The 18428-nt window shown below is 34.5% G+C and overlaps 3 protein-coding genes across 7 annotated transcripts in view; 2 read left to right on the forward strand and 1 right to left on the reverse strand.

The window, feature by feature from the left end:
* The window catches only part of LOC119066421 (protein jim lovell), a 131069-nt gene that overhangs the window by 105801 nt on the left and 6840 nt on the right, over positions 1 to 18428 (forward strand). For 3 of the 5 annotated variants that reach the window (XM_037168894.1, XM_037168895.1, XM_037168893.1), the window contains 2 exons: positions 7454 to 9045; positions 11798 to 11929. In XM_037168894.1, coding sequence (XP_037024789.1) covers positions 7605 to 9045; positions 11798 to 11929 — 1573 coding nt within the window. In that variant the 5' untranslated portion in view covers positions 7454 to 7604. Of the gene's footprint in view, positions 1 to 3232; positions 4152 to 7132; positions 7317 to 7453; positions 9046 to 11797; positions 11930 to 18428 lie in introns of those variants that run through there. The other 2 variants (XM_037168897.1, XM_037168898.1) reach the window with 2 other exon arrangements.
* Positions 9440 to 10475, reverse strand: LOC119066423 (uncharacterized oxidoreductase TM_0325-like). Its single transcript, XM_037168900.1, has one exon. The coding sequence runs from the start codon at positions 10437 to 10439 to the stop codon at positions 9675 to 9677; it is 765 nt and encodes a 254-aa protein (XP_037024795.1). The 5' UTR covers positions 10440 to 10475; the 3' UTR covers positions 9440 to 9674.
* Positions 10654 to 11569, forward strand: LOC119066422 (stomatin-like). The gene has a single exon (XM_037168899.1). The coding sequence runs from the start codon at positions 10737 to 10739 to the stop codon at positions 11526 to 11528; it is 792 nt and encodes a 263-aa protein (XP_037024794.1). The 5' UTR covers positions 10654 to 10736; the 3' UTR covers positions 11529 to 11569.

The raw sequence follows: 18428 nt of genomic DNA on the forward strand, positions 1-18428 counted from the left end.
GCACTAAAATATAAAACACATTTTAGTTAGTCGCGAAAAAACACTATATATATGTATGAGGGACTATATATGGGTACACATATATGTGCTGCATGTACTACCCAGTCGAAAATAGAATATACACATCGTCTTTTCGTATAAGTCCGTTCCACACAATATATCTTCAAGTGTATGTGTACAACACGTCCAGCATCAACGCCAATAGATTGGTCTGCACGTGGAAAAGTGTGATGGCATGAAACCGCCTACTTTTAATACCATATACAACTCCGAAGCAACGGTGTTAATTATTCTGGGCAAAAAACAACACACAATCGAGTTCTCCTACCCCCCCCCCCCCGCTTCAGTATAAATTTTTCTTTGCAAGTTTTTCCCATCTACATACAAGTGTGGATTTTCTTCTTTTTTTTTTATAAATTAAAACCAAGCGCTGTGGAACAATATCTTACATCTCTTTCTAGATTCTGTCACGTATATTTGAGGGGTCGATTCATATATTAAATGAGTATACATGACCCCCTTTTCGGAATATATCGGCGGAATGTTTTTTTTTCTTCTCTTATTTTGTTTCCATGTTGACTACAATTGAAAATCACTAACGGATCAAAAAAAAATTTTTTTTTGCATTTCTTAGAAAATAAGAAAGGAAAACAAACAAAAAAAAATGTGTTCAACAACAAGGAAACGGGAAAGGAATTGACTGTACCATGGGAAATCTCTTCCCAAACTGACCAGTATTCGGTTCGGCAAAGCAATTTTGAATAGAAACACCGTTGTGTTAACGAAAATCCGGATAGCATGTATAACACAACAAAACGGAAAAATTCTCTTCTCTTTTTTCGTATCTTTTCCCTCTGCACATTCTACCGCTTTTCCTGGAGGAGAATTTACACTGATTTCGAGCATGGAATATACACTGTGTAGAGCGTTGCTTTTTGTGATTTACCGTTGTTTAGAATGAGGAAATGGGAAACGAAAATATTGTACGAATAGCATGGCAAATAATCGCACGTGGTGCGCTTTTTTCTCGGGAAATAGTTTTTCCGGTCTTTTTGTGTATCGCGATGACCGAATGGATTTTTTTTTGGAGTCAGGTGATCGATTACGATTTTTTTCATGTAAAAAATTCTTTTGCCAATTAAGTCAAGAATTTTTCCCCTATATCTCAATCCCCTCCTCAATCCAAGACTACGACTTGCGAAACTCCTTACATTCATTCTTTTTATCTTCTCTGAACTATTTAGTGATTTATTTTTTAACTTTTACATATACACCACATCATACCACACCACCCCACTTATGAGTTCGCCTGGTTACGCGCAGGGATGAATCGGATAATTTATTGGATTTTTTTTATAAGAGCATAAAACAGAGAAAATGTTAATGTTCTTATTATATATATTTGTATGTATGTCTCCCATAATGTTTTCAGAAATTTAGTATGAATATTTTAAAATTATTTACGATGTTTGAATCGTATACACAAACTCTTAGGAATGGAAGACTGCAAGCACATACACAAAAAAAATGAATCGTAATTTTCATTGGAATGAGACGATATTTGTGGTGACGGTTTTCCATACATTGTTCATATAACTAGGCATTATATTTCGGTTGACATGATGCACGAAGTTGGCGGTTGGTAGTAAAATTCGAAAGTTATTTTTCGATGAGGTATGGAGGTATGTACACCCGGTATGCGAATAAAATATTTGAAAAAAATATCTAGAACGCAAGGGGTATGTTTTTGTCTCAATAAAAATATTATTATAAGACCTTGAATAACATCAAAATTAAGCCATGCAAATAGTCATGAAAGTTAATTATAATGTCGGAAATTTTAAAGTTCGAATTAAAACTTTCTTCCAATGTAAGACACATAGTGAGTATATATATATCTGGTACAACTGACTGTTCGATTGAAATTATTTTGTCGAAATATCTTTAATTAAGTTCACTCGATTATACGTATCCAATGTCGAATTTCCCTGTTTTAAAAATTTCGATCGTAATCGAATTACATAACGGCTGTCGAATTATGTATGTTGACACCACATTAATGTATGACTTGCAGTTAAATTTATTCAAATTTTTGGTGTACCCATTCTCTCTCCTGGCAAATGTCTATCCAGCTATGCTCATCCTCGTAGAAATTGTATACAGAAATTCTGATAGAAAGCAACATGCACACAACATATAACACTCATTCTCATTATGTAAATAAAATGTCTTGAATTTTGTCTTCATTCCATTTCCATATCACCCCATACTTTCGTCGAAAAAATAAAATAAAAACCAAAAAAAAAAACCGACCACCCAAAACACCACCCCCAACCCCACCAACAACAACCTCCAAACTTTTAACTACGAAAAAAAAAACAATCAAAATATGTGTACAGCACAAAAAATTATACACGACAAAGAAAGAATCATCATGGAATACGTTAAAACCGAAGCAGGACAACATTTTTCTTACACACATTCACATAAAAAATACACCTAATATATGGGAATGAGTTATTATTTAAAATGAGGCATAAGAAAACTCATTTATTTTTTCCATGTGCAACTCTCAACTCATCAGTGGAAACGAGATATCCGACGGTTGTCACCAAAAGGGTGCAAATGAGACGCAATATGACAAGCCCGAGTAGAATTATATGTGGATGTATATTCCAAGTCCAAGACGCTGACGATCATCGTACTTTAAAATATCCCCTGTGTGTACTCCGGTTGTTGTTTTTTTTTCTTCTTGCTTCTGTTAGCCAAACGAAGAAGCATAGTTAGCAGAAGGAATTAAGAATGCGAGTATTTAGCAAAAGCAAACGCATGCGCTTAATTTGATGAACCGTTTCTTCGTCCTAAGAGCAAAGGCGACTCTCGCTTGAATTGAGAGAAAATTTTCCCATTTTATTGCATATGAATAATGTCTCCTCCAACTAAACACCGTGGTCGTATACACACACCGTGTATGTCTAATCGGATTTATTAATGTTGGGGGTTGCGTTTTCGCTATTTTATTTTGTGCTTATGCTCTTTCTTCTCCCATTATGTTCGTATGTTTCCACACATTTATCGAGAAACATTTTTCCCGAAAAAAGCCTTCGAGCGTGTACAAAACACGTATATATACATACATACATACATACATACACACAACCATCGGCATCACACATAACATGAGTCGGTTTTGTTTTATTTTCTCCAGTTGTGAAGGTACAATAAAACATATAGACAGAGAATTATAAGAGAATTCAAAAGTGTAGCATTTCAAGTACTTACATACAATTCAAAATTCAAAATCTTATTGTACATAGTTCAGTCGGTTTAAGACAGTCACGGCGTTAACCTTAAAATGTACGGTTCTGTTAAATATTTTTGGCGATCTACCTTTTAGATAAACAAATTAAATTTACCAAAAAAAAGTGAAAATTATGAAACGAAACAGTTTTTTTGTTGCAAATATTTTTGTTTGTTTTTTCGCAATTCAGTTGGAAAAAATCTAGTGACTCAAAATTTATAAACAAAATTAAACGAAAATTTTTCGATATTTTCTTTCTAACGTTTTTTTTGTGTTCGATTTTGAAATTTTAATTTTCTCCGACAAATAAGCCGATTGATCCTGATGGACTTTGATTGCGAATGTTATTGTATATCTGATATGACAGTGTTAAATTGCGTAGATTAATGGTACACGTATGTGAAAATAACAAAAAGAATTTATAGAAAAGTCAAAAAAAAGTTTTTTGTATAGAAATAGATGAATAGTGTCTCTGTGACTAGTATAAATAACTTAAATTGAAAGAAAAAAAAAGTTTGTTGAAAAAAGTGAATATTCTACCTGATCTTTAATACACATCTCTTTCTAACAACAATAACAAATAGAAAACAAAATAACACAAGGATATATCAGTTGACCTTTAAAGCAGTGTGTACGTTTTATTTTTAATACTTTGAGTGAGTATGTTATGGTCGAAAAATTTAGTTTCAAATTTACACCTCACAAGGAAGGTACCCGAAATTATTTGTGCATAATTCGGTGCGTCTTAGAACAGTTGAATTGTCGGTTGAGGAACGTACGTATATTGTGAACGGTTGATATTTTGAACACGAAAATGGATAAAATATACACGCATCGGTCGAATTAAAAGGTAAAACTTAGATTAAACAAACGTACTGACAATTAAACTAAAAAGTGAGCATTTGCGGCTAGATTTTGATTTTTTTTTTCTATGGTCAAAATTTTGCTGCAAATATTTCCGTTATTCTTATTACAACAGCAAGTGTATCGCAAATACAATCATTATATTCAATCTGTTACTTCTAATGTTTAAAGTACGCGGTGCAAAATCTTCTATTTCAATAGTTTTAACGAATAGTCTACAGTATATAATCCCACAATAGCCAGAGATCATCGCTTAGTTTTATCGTTGATGTCGATAACAAATGACTGGCGGTATTGATTTATAAGTGTTCAGATAGCTGTTTGACGTGATCGTTTACAATAGTCTAAATATTATCCTTTCTTCCGAAAATCAAACAGAATCTGTCCGATTTAATTTTGTTTTTGTTTTTTATTGATTTGATTTATTAATGACCAAATATGTGTGATCTACCTTATAAAGTCACATATTATACGCGAAGCAAAGCAACGCGAGTATAAAGTAAAACCCTTCAAAGATCACCAAAACTCTCAAATTGTAAGTCCAGCTATAGAGCCAGAACATTCGAGCTATTCGACTATTTTCACTTCGTTTTCATGAACATCATTTCTAAATACATCTTCTAGGCCGTTTACAATGTATATTGTATAGATCAACCTATAAGGGTACAACTGACATGCATTTTTCACCAATTTCCTAGATTTGTTTCGATTTTCCATTTACAACAATTTGCTAAGTCTCCCATTGTCTTCTGTTAATTGAGATTATTTCCATGTGTAGCTGCTTAACGACCAACATGGAATTTCCCAATTTTATAAAATATTTCATTCTTCTGTCTCAATTCACTCCAATCGTGTTAAGTATAATAATGCGTACAGGTGTCTTCAATATCTCAACTAAACTTTTATTACCAAACCTGAAATCCTGAAGTTGTTAAATTATGTTATTCAAATCAGGGCCCCAATAAACCCTATCGTTGTGAATGCAAAAATTATTTTGACAAAATTTCTACCTCTTAGTTGCAAAGACATTTTTTTCGTTACTGATTTGAAGATATCTTTGTTTCTTTGGTGTTGTATGAAATTACAAGTGTTTTGGTGAACAAAGGTGACATTCTGAGTCATGGTAGATCAGCTAGTGCTTGCTTGCAACTATAATCATTGCGTTACTCGACTTAAAAAAGACTCAAAATTACGAACCACTTCTCAAATATTTCGTTCAATTACCGGCAAACTGTTCAAATTTCACTAATGTCAATGTCTCTTCAATTATTAATTTCATTGGATTTGCTTAATCCTCAATTTCACAATTTGCAAAATTTCGTCGCTATAATGCTTTCCGTTAAAAATTCCCTTTCTTTGAAATATTTGCGAAAAAACAAAACTGAAAGAAGAATGAAGAACATTTGTTTTCCACTCATCCACAGTGCTGGTAGAAATATTTCGGAAATTCCACCGTCATTAATACTTTATAACATGTGTTAGCAGATATACCATAAATATGCATCCGATCTGCCGAATGTACCTTTTCGTAATCCTCATTAACAAAGTGGTTGAGCTAGTTAATGCAACTGCATTGAAATTGTTGTGCAGAAATGGTAATTGTCATTACGCGTAGGATATTCAACCAACGTAGTGCTGATATTTAGTTTGTTTGGTGTATTAGTGCAAAAAGTTACAATTTCTTTAGCATTGTGGGCAATTATACTCGAGGGATTATTTTTTCCCCGCTTACACATATTTTAAATCACTTTACTCATTATACTCATTATAAATTGGTGCAAATTAAAATTATTGGTAAATTATTATTATGTTACAACTAGGGCTGACTATTTCTTCGACAAACATTAGAGTTCGATCAAAATTGATTTTATTCAGTTGACCTCTCGGTATTAGGTTTTCGTTAAACGAATGGTAATCTAAGAGGATACGAATGCAATCAATGGAATGACTCGCTTTGTTAAGAACGTCTCTCCATCATTGAGTTTTTTCACGGTTATTCATCTATTATTGACAACCTTAAAATAGGCGTATGAAAAGTTAAAGATTCTGTTATCGAATACTAGACGAAACAAAAAATCCGATTTATATTAGGAGAATGTTATCGACACCATCGGTAAATGATATGGAAAATGTTTCTTAGAATTCAAATTCAAGAAAAAAAAAAACAACAGAACCCATTGGTACCGATACGGATTCAATTAATTCTCGTTGTGTTTCTAGCTGAGAACTATGTGAAAATAGGGCCAATGTTTTCTACAATATTTTTGATCAATCTTCTAGAAACGTTGCCGTTAGATCATTAGAATCTGTTACTTCATTTGTTTAAAATCGAACATCGAATATCTTGTACTTCATTTGTTTGAACATAAGTTTTGCTACATAAGAGAACATCACTCAGAGTTCATTGCGAATTTTTTTTTTCGTCGGTATGGATAACAGATGACCTAAAATTTCGACTTGAAAGTATTGCGGAAGAAGCAATAGTATTGCATTTCTTCTGAATTTCCATTTTACTTGCAAGTCTCTCTGTACACCATTGTAACGTTTGACTAAACTGAGAACCTCAAGATCAGATAAACTTCTTTTTTTTCGTATTTAGAAGAGCATTTTTTGTGTCAACATCGCAATAAATTTTTCATCTGGAAAATGCCATTGTTGTCTGCATACCATTGTGGAAGTATTCGGTTCAAATGAAGACTTCAACGGATTGTGCTATTTACACAAACAAGTGACGCAGCTTTTAAGCGATATATAGTTATGCATTTTCGATTGAGATTCTTTTTTCGGGAACGTTCTTTCGTGTAATTTGTGAAAAAGTTTTATGCGAAGAAATTTTGAATTTTTCGTCCACACCTGTGCTTTCAATTAAGCTTTGATGAGATAAAAAAAAATTATTTCAATGCACACAAGTACAGCTATTGTGCCACTCATTCCTGTATTTACCATTCTTTTGTTCTTATTGTTACTAATATTAAAGGTGTACACTGAGTATGAATGAAGACGTTGTCAAGGCAAACGAAACCGAAATGATTCTCTTTTGTTTTAACCCTCACACAAAAATCATCATTTAATTTCGACTCGCACTTGAAGCAAATTCGTTACGAAAACTATCAAAGGAAAACTTATCTTTTAAGTGTGTGGTTTATCGTTGGTAAATGATGTCTTCAAGCTTTTAAAGCAAAAAAAAAATCTACAAAAAATTTTGTTACTGAAAGATACACACACCACTGCAGCACAGAAAAGATTTTTTGTATTCACGAAATAATTTCTTTTTTCCCTTCTTTTCAGTTGAAATTACCGCAAGCAGTGTACGATTTAAGTGCTGCAACCGGTGACGACCGAAATAACAATTGCTGAAAAGGACCGCGCAGTAGACGAGACAATTTTCGAAACGAACAACAACAGCCAGAATATACAACAAAAACACCACACTGCAACAATGGCAGAACAAGAACATTACAGCCTTCGGTGGAATAATCACCAAAATCACATCTTACGAGCTTTTGATACTCTGTTACAATCAAAAACTTTAGTTGACGTGACATTGGTATGTTCAGATACAAGCATATTTGCACATAAAGTCGTGTTGTCGGCGTGTTCTCCATTTTTCGAGAGGATATTCGCTGAAACACCATGCAAACATCCAGTTATTGTGCTTAAAGATTTTAACGGTAGTACCATACGAACGATTGTCGGTTTTATGTATCGCGGACATATAAGTGTACGACAAGAAAAACTTAAAGCTTTAATGCAAGCCGGTCAATCGTTACAAGTGCGCGGACTAGTCGATCATCCAATGTCCGAAAATACACCAACACCCGTCGACTCACCCGATGATTTTATGGATCCGTCGATAATATCGTCACCCTGTTCGCCGGCACTGTCTACATACGACGATCATCCGTCAATGATTCAAACGTCTTCGTCAAAATTGCTATGTGCAAACCGGCATGTATTTGTGGACCGTTCGATAACGAACAACAGCACTGAAGTACCAGAAACATGTACATCACCGATGCCTAGACGAAAACAGGCAAGGCCCAGACGTCGATCGGGTGAATGTGGTCCGTACGATTTGACAAGAAAAAGTAGTACGCCGGTTCCAGCTTCAGTGAATGATAACGATGTCGATAATGTTGAGGATGAGGCTAAAGCCGATAAGGAAAAGGAAAAAGAATTGGACGACGAAGAGCGACCCGAATCGAGTTTAGACGATGAAATCGAAAATCTTAATATGAACGAAACGGAACAGGACAATGAACACGAAAATGAGAACGAACATGACAATGACAATGACAATGAACAGGAACCAGAACCCGAACCGGATGCAGAACAGGATCCAGAACAGGAACACGACATGGACGAACGGAACGAAGATATCGACAGTAGTGAAGTACCGGAAGATTTGTGCACAAAAAACGCGTTAAACAATAATAGTGAAAGCTTAAATAACAATAACAATAATAGAATAGTGCTGTCGCTCAAAGACATACGGCATTTGAACCGTTCATCCTATCGACCGCATCCGTACGGTGGTGGTGGTCCACCGAATCACAGTGACTTTCCGCATCCAAAAAACCACAATGCAAATTCGTTAGTGCAATCCGAAAATATGAAACGTGAATCGATCGACGGCCGATTAGACGGCGATAATCCGTTTCTGGATCAAATGGATCTGACATTAGCCGCTCATCACCACAATATGCAGATGCAGAATGCTCGGCATGAGATGGAGAATAATATGCACAAGGAGTACACACCCAGTTCACCGATGAGCTTACCATCACATTTTAATCCACGAGACGGATTACCGCATCCACCATCACCGTTACAGTTTCCCGGTATGCCATCGGCTCTGACGCTTACACCTCCGCATCACAGTAAGTTATTTTTATCTATTTTTTTCGTCAAATTTGCTGTTCAATTTACGTAGACCGTATAATAAGTTGACTGAATTTCTGAGACTCTCTTCTCAACTGGGAATTTGCCCTAATTCAACAACAATCCAATCTTCCATTGAAACAAAATCGAAGTGTCCTGTACTTATGCTTCATATATGAACGACACATTTGCATTATACCTTTTTTCGTACCGACCACCCACATCCTGTTGGTGCAATAAAATTTGCCGAAAGAAATTGAAATTTGCATTTTGTTGAAAATCATAATTTGTCCGACGTTCATGCACTTAGTCACTTTTATTTTCGAATATTTTATTGCCTCACAAATATTCCATGTCGCATAAGTTTCATTTTTCACATACTCTCCCGTCTGATCAGGTACCTGGAAACGAATTGTGTTTTTTTTTTGTGTGTGCACAGCACATACATAAGTGATCATAATGCGAGACTTTTATTTTTACAAACATGAGGCGGGTATAATAATAATAAAACTTTGTTATGGCACAGCACCGACATTTTTCTCAATTTTTATTTGACAATATCCGCCCGGCCACTTTATACGCATACCAACTTTTACTTCTTCGTAGTCCTTTTTACAATGACTTTCATCTATCTGGGACACATATTCGCTTTTCCACCATCGACCGGCAACAATACACCCGTCATAAAACTTGCCTGTTCGCTTGCCAAAAATGCAATTGCATAAGCTACTTCATCCACCTCACCGATACGACCAAGAGCATGATCCTTTTTGCATTGTTCCAAAAATTGTTCCAAATCTTCGGCTTTAACTCCGTTATTTTCATGAAATTCTGTCCGTATAACGGCTGGATTGACAGAGTTGACTCGTACCCCTTTCGGTGCCAATTCCAACGAAACACATTTTGTGAATTGATCCAATGCCGCTTTGGACATGCAATAAATCAAGGCATTCGGATAGGAACGAATGCCGGCTAGACTCGACACATTGACAATATTCCCTTTCGATTCGATCAAATGCGGTACGGCCAATGTGGTTAATTGGTAAACGCTTCGCACATTCGTAGTCATGATATTATCGTAGTCGGTTAGTTGATTGGTGAAAATATTTGAGGGGACACCGATGCCTGCATTGTTTATTAGCACGTCAATGCGACCGAAGGTGTTGATGGTCAGTTCAATGATTTTGCTGGAATCTTTGTTGACGTCCGCAACGATAGCTAGTGGTTTTGCTTGGTTCGGAATTGTGCATTTTTCACAGACTTTTTTCAAATTTGTTTCATTACGTCCGACCAATGCCACTGATGCTCCCAATTTTGATAGGTATTCAGCTGCTGCAGCTCCGATTCCTGAACTCGCACCCGTGATTAAACAAACTTTATTTTCGAAATTCATATTGAGTGCTCGAACGATTTTAACCTACTAATCTAATCGATGTTGATTGCCAAGTTGAATAGCCACTATCTAATGTTCAACTACTTTATCAGGCAAATATTGAGAACTATTCGTTTCTGATAAGAAACAGATGTTGTATGGAGTGAGCTCTTTCAGACGAGAGATATTCTGTCTTTGGGTTTTGTCTTTAAATTTAAAAGAGAAAACTAAGTAAACCTTCAAATGTGACTAAGACGCCGTCGAATCAAATAGGGAATTGTAGCAAAATTTAAGGTCTATAATTTGTTTTGAACTGAAATGGCTAGCGAACCTGATAATGCAGGAGGAAAGACAGTGGAATTTTTGTCTTGGCTATTTTCACTGATATTAGCAATTCTCACTTTCCCGATATCAATTTTCATTTGCACAAAAGTTATCGCAGAGTTTGAAAGAGCTGTGATATTTCGAATGGGGCGTATCAGAACAGGTGCCAGAGGACCGGGCGTATTTTTCGTTCTGCCTTGTATAGACGATTACTTCAAAGTAGACCTGAGAACGGTGATGTTCGATGTGCCTCCGCAAGACATTTTAACGAAAGACTCGGTAACACTTTCTGTCGATGCTGTGGTCTACTATCGAATTAGCGATCCGGTGAAAGCTGTGAGTGAGGTTGAGAATTACAGAAGCTGTACCCATCTGCTCGCTACGACAACATTACGAAATGTTTTGGGTACGTGCAATTTGGCAGAGATACTTGTCAAACGAGAACAGATAACGCATGCGATGCAAGAAGCGTTAGACTATGCCACAGATCCATGGGGAGTGAAAGTTGAAAGAGTTGAGATCACAGATGTTAAACTACCACCTCAGTTGCAACGTGCTATGGCCGCCGAAGCAGAGGCTTCACGGGAAGCTCGTGCGAAAGTTATTGCAGCCGAAGGGGAAATGAAAGCGTCTAAAGCACTAAAAGACGCATCTGATGTTATGGGACAAAGTCCTGGGGCATTACAGTTGCGGTACCTGCAAACCCTTCATAGCATTGCAGCGGAGAAGAATTCGACCATAATTTTCCCACTGCCAATGGAAATGCTAAAGGGATTTTCACGGTGATCGCTGTAATCTGACTACTGTTTGAGTTAATAAATTTTTTCGTTCAACTCATTCTGTTTCCTGTTTCCCGATTGTTGTTTGAAGATGTTTTCCATAATGAGTTAATATTGGACCTCGATACATTGATCTATGTTGTGTCTCTTAACAATCTCATCATTATTCAGCTTCCACTACACTTCACTGAAATCATTCCCTTACTTATTCGAATATCGGGATTAGTTTAGTTGTCTGACCATTCAAAAAAACTAATTTTTGTTGTACATTTTCAGTGTTTGGCTTAGACTCCCCGCTACTGTTTCCACCGGGAATGGATCCAGCGAAAATCTACAATCCACTGATGGAAATGTCGGATCCGCGAGGTATGCATCCCGATCATCACGGACCATTTCTCAAAAAGAAAAGTAAGTAGAAACTGCTACCATATTATCCATTCAATTTGAGCCATAGCTACATCATCATCTTCATCATCACATGGTTGTGAAAATAAATGATGGATTATTATGCAAGAAATTTTATGAGTCTGTCAATTAAGACTTCATACCGATTCTCATGTATGTTATAGAGACATTGACCAGTCAAAAATGAACATAGGAAAAAAAAAAGATTTTTGAATAAATAAAATAAAAGATTCAACGAAACTACACGCCCTCTTGACAACACGAATCTCATTTGGAACACGTAAAAATTAATTAGTCTTTCAAAGCCACAATGAAATTGATTCTTCATTTGAACGAACACAACTTCTCGACTTTGAAAACATTCATCAAAATTAAATCATTAAGATAAATGGTCAAACCTCGAAATAATCTTGTTCCAGAAATCAATTACAATGCACTCGAAATGTTTATTGGAGTCGTTGGTTTCTTTTTTTTTATATTAATAATCTATCTATCTGGTAGTATATAGTTCTTCGTTAATATTTTTCCGTCTATAAGGTCTAACTGTTATGAAAATTAATACGAAATCAAATCCGTTTATCTGTTTATTGCCATTGTGTAAATATACACGGCCTCTCAACAGTTTACAAATAAATACAAGCCACGATTTTTCTTCTTCATCTATCGTCGGATTGTTTTTTTTAAATATATTTCGCTGGTACGCCGGGGAACAACAATAATTTAGTAATATTTGAAATAAATTATCTAAAATTTGAGATAAAATATATTTTGTTTAAAAGATATCGTTAAATAATCGATGCAAATGTACTCTCTCGTATGGGTTTTATTCAATTTTTTTTTCTTCGTTTTCGTTTTATCTAAACTCCATTCGGTTGGGTAATTCGTTTCAGCAGAACACAACAGTAGCTTCTGCGCGGTATTTACATTCGTCGGATTTTTACAACTTGATTGTAACAAAACAATACAAATTTTCTGTTGCAATCCAATCGAAAATAAATTGTTCGATAAGTTTGTGTAGTTCGTTTGGAGTTGCCGTAGGGAACTTAAACACAATATCAATTGTTGAAAAGAACAACGAACGAACGAAAAAAAAAACCAACGACAACAACATACGAAAATGAGTTTTAAGTTTTCTCGTAATTTTTTGAGGCAAACTTTCCGAGGGGATATGTCTGTTATTTATCAAAAATATGTTTTACTGTGCGGCGCAAAGTTAGCTTATTGACACCGATTCTTATTGCGGAAGCAATCGGATTTTTTTATTTGAAAATGAAAAGGAAAAGCTCTGCTACTGTTGTATGCACAGTTGCTGATTTTTTTAAGAAATTAAAAATAATTCGACCTTGTAAAGTTTGATCGCTTTATGCTGTTTACAGTGTCAATCAGTCTTAATTTAATAGTTCAAATGCGACGAATTGTTTTCATAGTCCCGATGAGCTAATTTTTCGAAACATGACACTAGGACCAAAAGTAACAACATTTTGGATTTAAATCTTTATCTAAATCTCTTACCGAAAATTGCTTTGAATAACAGCAACCCGACTCTAACACTCTAACAAGATGCTGCTTATTTTGCCTGAAATGATCACAATTTAAGTGGTAAACAGATCGACAGACAATTACATTTTACTTGAGATGTCTAAGATCCCATTTACAGTTAACTAACGCAACTACGACCGAAACGATCGTTTGTTAGTTTTACCCTAATCTAATCAGTGATGTTAGGATAATGCGGATTTCAACCTCTACGAATGGCTAAACAACTCATCATCTGTTATCGACAACGAAGATGATGTGCTCTGGCAATATTATGAAATAAACGTTAAAAATGAATGAAGTGATAGATTTAGTATCAAATACTAAGCGATGATACTTTTAACAAATGAAGTAATAGATTCAATGATTATTCCGCAATACGCTTACACCGTTTACAAAAGGTCACAAATTTGTTTTTTATGGAAAGAATTAGTGACAAAAAAGTCTTTGGTGCCAGAAAACTGTACAAGTAATAATGTCGACGGTCACACATCACTTAGAGTTGAACAAAATCATGTAGATCCATGACGAAGAAAAATATCGTTCACTTCTACTTTCTACTGACTCATGAATTTGTTTCAAATCATAGAGGTTTTGAAGCTTCAAATGCATTTCATTCTACTTCGTCTAATAAATCAAAATTGTACCAAATATCGTTAATGACACTACGTACGCTTACGTATCATTTAAATGATTTTTGTTACATACGATGCTCGAGTAATTAGAGACCTATATATATCAGAGAATCAAATTATTTTGTTTCTCACGGTTCCATTCCGAATGCAAACAGTACTTAAAGCATCTCGCATATACATATAAAAATTATTTGTGAAAAAAAAGAGTTAGAAATAAAAACAAAACCGAAATAACATTAACATGTAACAATTATTTACATCCTTGACTTTAATTTTGTTGTTGTTGTTAAACTCAACCTTTGTTTTTACCCCAATGATCTGAAAATTAAGCGTATGTTTTGCGGTTTTGTATCAAACGAAAAATTGTTTGATTTAAATTGACTGGATTTTATATAAATACAAATAAACGAAAACCGCATTTTTACATCAGTTAAAGTTATATATCTGAAACAAAACACCAGCAAATTCCAATAAAAACAACAAGGTCTATTAACTACGGCAAACTAGAAAAATAAAAACAAATGAAAGAAAAGCCTAGTGAAAAAGCACAATCATCTATGAAATCATTCATTCCTTCCAATCGATCATATACAAAAATACATGTCAATATATGGTTGGAATATCAAATGATGCATGATGCATGACACGCGGTTTGAAAGCATTGAAAACCTCTCTCTATCGGTATGAAAACTATAAACCGAACAAACAGAAATATCGACGAATTTTTCTACATTACATTCGTTTAAAACGGGCCGCATTTTATATAAAATCCAAATATATTTACGATTTTATACACACCAGTGTGTTTATCTGTTTCTTTCGATTGGATAAATCGAAAAATAAATCAACCATCACCATAATTTTTGGTTGAAAATTGCATTTGATTTGATATGTTTTTGATTCCGTAAAATCTAATCGGAAAAATATGTCGGTGTGTCGGTGTTTTTAATATGGTCGGATTTTGTTGGACGGGCACATTGATTTACCGAAACTTACATATCGAAAATAATCAAATTTGTTTTTAAAAATAAATTGGAGAGAGAACAACAACAACAAATTAAAAGAATTGGTTACGATCCGATATTGATATGCATGTGTAGCTATATTGTTTGTGTCTATCTCGAAATTGCCGTATTTTTAGGCCGACACCTGTGTTAAATTTTGTTGATTTCTAAAACTTTTCTTTCATCAATTAATCGAACATTTAACTCTTTTTTTTCACACGACCAAATTGTTTAATTACAATATTTAAAAGTGTTGCGACTTCTCAGTCAGTCTCAGTCAATGGGTCTAAGCAAATTGTTTACTTTTTTTCAAAAAAAAAGATATTTTAATTTCATAAAAAATGCTATCGATATCGACATTTGGGAACATTTCTTTGCATTTTATTTGTTAATGGACTCGAAACAGCTTTCAAATTAACAAATAGAGTTAAGGAGACGTTTATAAAACACGTCCACCTCAACTATTTTATGCCCTCGCCACTAGTCGGTAGGCACATGTATAAAGATTATGAGAAAGGTGTAATAGGAAATGATATTCATAAAACTGTGGAGTTATGTTATTCAATCACCCACGAACTTGTTCTAGCCTTCATAAACTGCAAGCATATTGCCATTAAAATGAATTCTTTTACTTCTTCTGTTCAAAGTATGACACAGTGTTTAATATAAAATCTTGTACTTCATTGGTTTAAAGATTCGTTTTTACTGTATAAAGGCACATTATGACCGTAGGTCATCGTTTATTTCCTTTGTTAATCAATGTCACGAACAGATGAGTAGATGGATGAAATATGATTCTGATTCAGGGGATTTATCAAAGATTCACTGAAACTAATATTTACTTGAAAAATTATGCGTTTCAATATAGCAAAATTTCGCCGAGATTGGTTTGAACTAATATTTGGATATTTAGGATAACTGAGTTATTACCTGTACTGAGTGTTGCATGCATAACCCATACATACTGCTGTAGATTTTCTAAACTTAATTGTCTAATTGTTCATCTAAATTTTATGTCTGCAGATAGGGACCCGTTTCCATTTTGTTTTTAATATTTTAGGCTACGGGACACTCAGTAGCTTTTTTTTGGTTAGGAAATACTTTTATATCCTGTCTTGTAATTAACACATCTTATCTCTGCTTGCACACTAACAACTTACTCAATTTTCAGTTTCAATTATATACAATTAATGTACCGGCACAGTAAATGTAACTAACGAGCGTCGGAAATTTTTCTCGCCATTGCAGCTCTTTTAAATTGATAATTTTTTCCTTGTGTAATTTGATTGATTTTTTTTTTGTTCGTTACTATTAAGGGTCGACTGTGCAATAATGATTGTCTTGCTCGCTAATTTGCGCTAAGTCAAGGAAAATATGTCTTGTTAATGTAAATTCCATTCTTCTGAGAAAACATAATCGGAAATGTAGGACATAACCAACCAGGTAGAACGGAACGGTTGTTAGTTGGAAAATTAAAAACTTCATTTGCTCGAAATTTAAACGAAAAAAAAAATGTTTGAAATTTTCCGCTGCAAAAGTTGGACTGTGTTATTGACATTTTCTATGTTTAGGGCACTTTGTTTTCTGTTTGTTATTTTTATGCATACACAACAAGTCACAGTCACACAAAGTTCTCGCATCGAAATTGATTATTTTTCAGTCTTTTCTCAATATCAAGGAAAATTTCAATTTCAGTTTGAAACATTCTTGACACCAAGAGAAACGTAATGTTGGAGGCTAACAGCTGCAACATACCTGAGGCCGAAAACTCCCGAGCAATTTTGCGTTGATGGGATCGAAAATTATGCTGCGTTTTCAATTCGAAGGCGATATTCGTCGAATCTGTCGATACCATCAAGACAAACTGGCTCGTGTTTTTTCGGCCTAAAGTTCAGATGCCAATTACCCCGCAATTTTCAAAGTTGCATTTGATGAGGTTATGAGGTTGGGCGGCTGTCGGTAACTCAAACTACATTTCAATACACAATTTCAACTGAACTGAAATTGTGCAACAATTTTGTATGAAAATTACAACACAGTTCCGTGAAGTTTTGGCTATAATGGCTCCAGCGTCCAGCGATGGTAGTAGCCTCCTCATTTAAATCCCTGCTAATTTTCTCTTATTTTCCATTAATTATCTACTTTACCGATGCATTTCCCTAGCTTACCGATAATAATAATACCATTTTTTAATGTCCAGCTATTACAGCTGATGAGTAGATCTATAATACATTCTATTCGAATGGAAATATGACCCGTCCTATCATTTCATCTAGCTGCGTTCCCTTTTTATTTGAGTGGTCGATAAGTGTAAATCGTTTCTTTTTGCGCTGCATTTATTTGCAAAGCTATTAGTACTCACTTTCACAACAATTAATCCCCAAATTGATTGTATGATTATCGTCTGGCCTGATATCAATTGAGTAGATCTCGATTTTGAAACATTATTAGATCTTGCAGCACAAATATGCCCACTTAAGTTCCAGCATGAATATCAAAATGAGCATTTAAGCATTTCGGATCACCCAAGAGGCATGAAGAGAATATAAAGAAACGATTTTTTTTTTGTTCATATTCCACATTGTTTTTACGATAAGTTTTTTGTTTCGTATTTCTTCTCTTTGTGATAGAGCTAATAAATCTGAAAATTATATTATTACGAACAAATACATGCATTTGAACACCAGAATATAAAAAGGAAAAAAAAAATTATTATGGCAAATTGTTGTGCACACACAAATCCATACAATTACATTAATATGCGATAAAAATTGTGTTCTCATTCTTAATAGTTTTGCATTGTGTATATTACACGAGTTTATGAATATAATATATCGCAAAAGATTTGCGGGTCTCATATAAATGTACTCCAACCCATCTGGGTACCCCACATGGTAATATTAACTTGGAATATAAAATATGCAATGTGGCTTTTACATAATTTTTTACTATACGGGCAGAAATCATGACTCAAAATAAAAGGTTATCAGTCAAAATCAGATTAAACGTTTGAATATAGATATATACAAAAGTTGCTGTGAAATCATATTCAATTCGTGCATACAAAAACCACCAGTCCTCTATGTGCTTTGGAGTATAAAAATGGAGAGAAAAAAATCTTTGAAAGAAAATTTTTTTTCTTTTCTTTTCAGTTGATTTCGTTGTTGTTGTTGTTGATGTAATAATAGCTTAATAGCAAATCAAAACTAAGCCACACATATTTTTACCAGAACAATTTTTGTTTGAGTTCCATCTTATGTATGTGTATTCCTTCAGCAAACAACGGATCTACTTTTCCATAATTTAATTTAAAGAAAACGTAAGACA

Source organism: Bradysia coprophila, chromosome IV (genome assembly GCF_014529535.1).
Source record: "Bradysia coprophila strain Holo2 chromosome IV, BU_Bcop_v1, whole genome shotgun sequence".
Taxonomy (NCBI): domain Eukaryota; kingdom Metazoa; phylum Arthropoda; class Insecta; order Diptera; family Sciaridae; genus Bradysia; species Bradysia coprophila.

Bases quoted from the DNA above. Each gene is read 5' to 3' on its own strand.
- LOC119066423 (XM_037168900.1), bottom strand. From the start codon at position 10,439: ATGAATTTCGAAAATAAAGTTTGTTTAATCACGGGTGCGAGTTCAGGA.
- LOC119066422 (XM_037168899.1), top strand. From the start codon at position 10,737: ATGGCTAGCGAACCTGATAATGCAGGAGGAAAGACAGTGGAATTTTTG.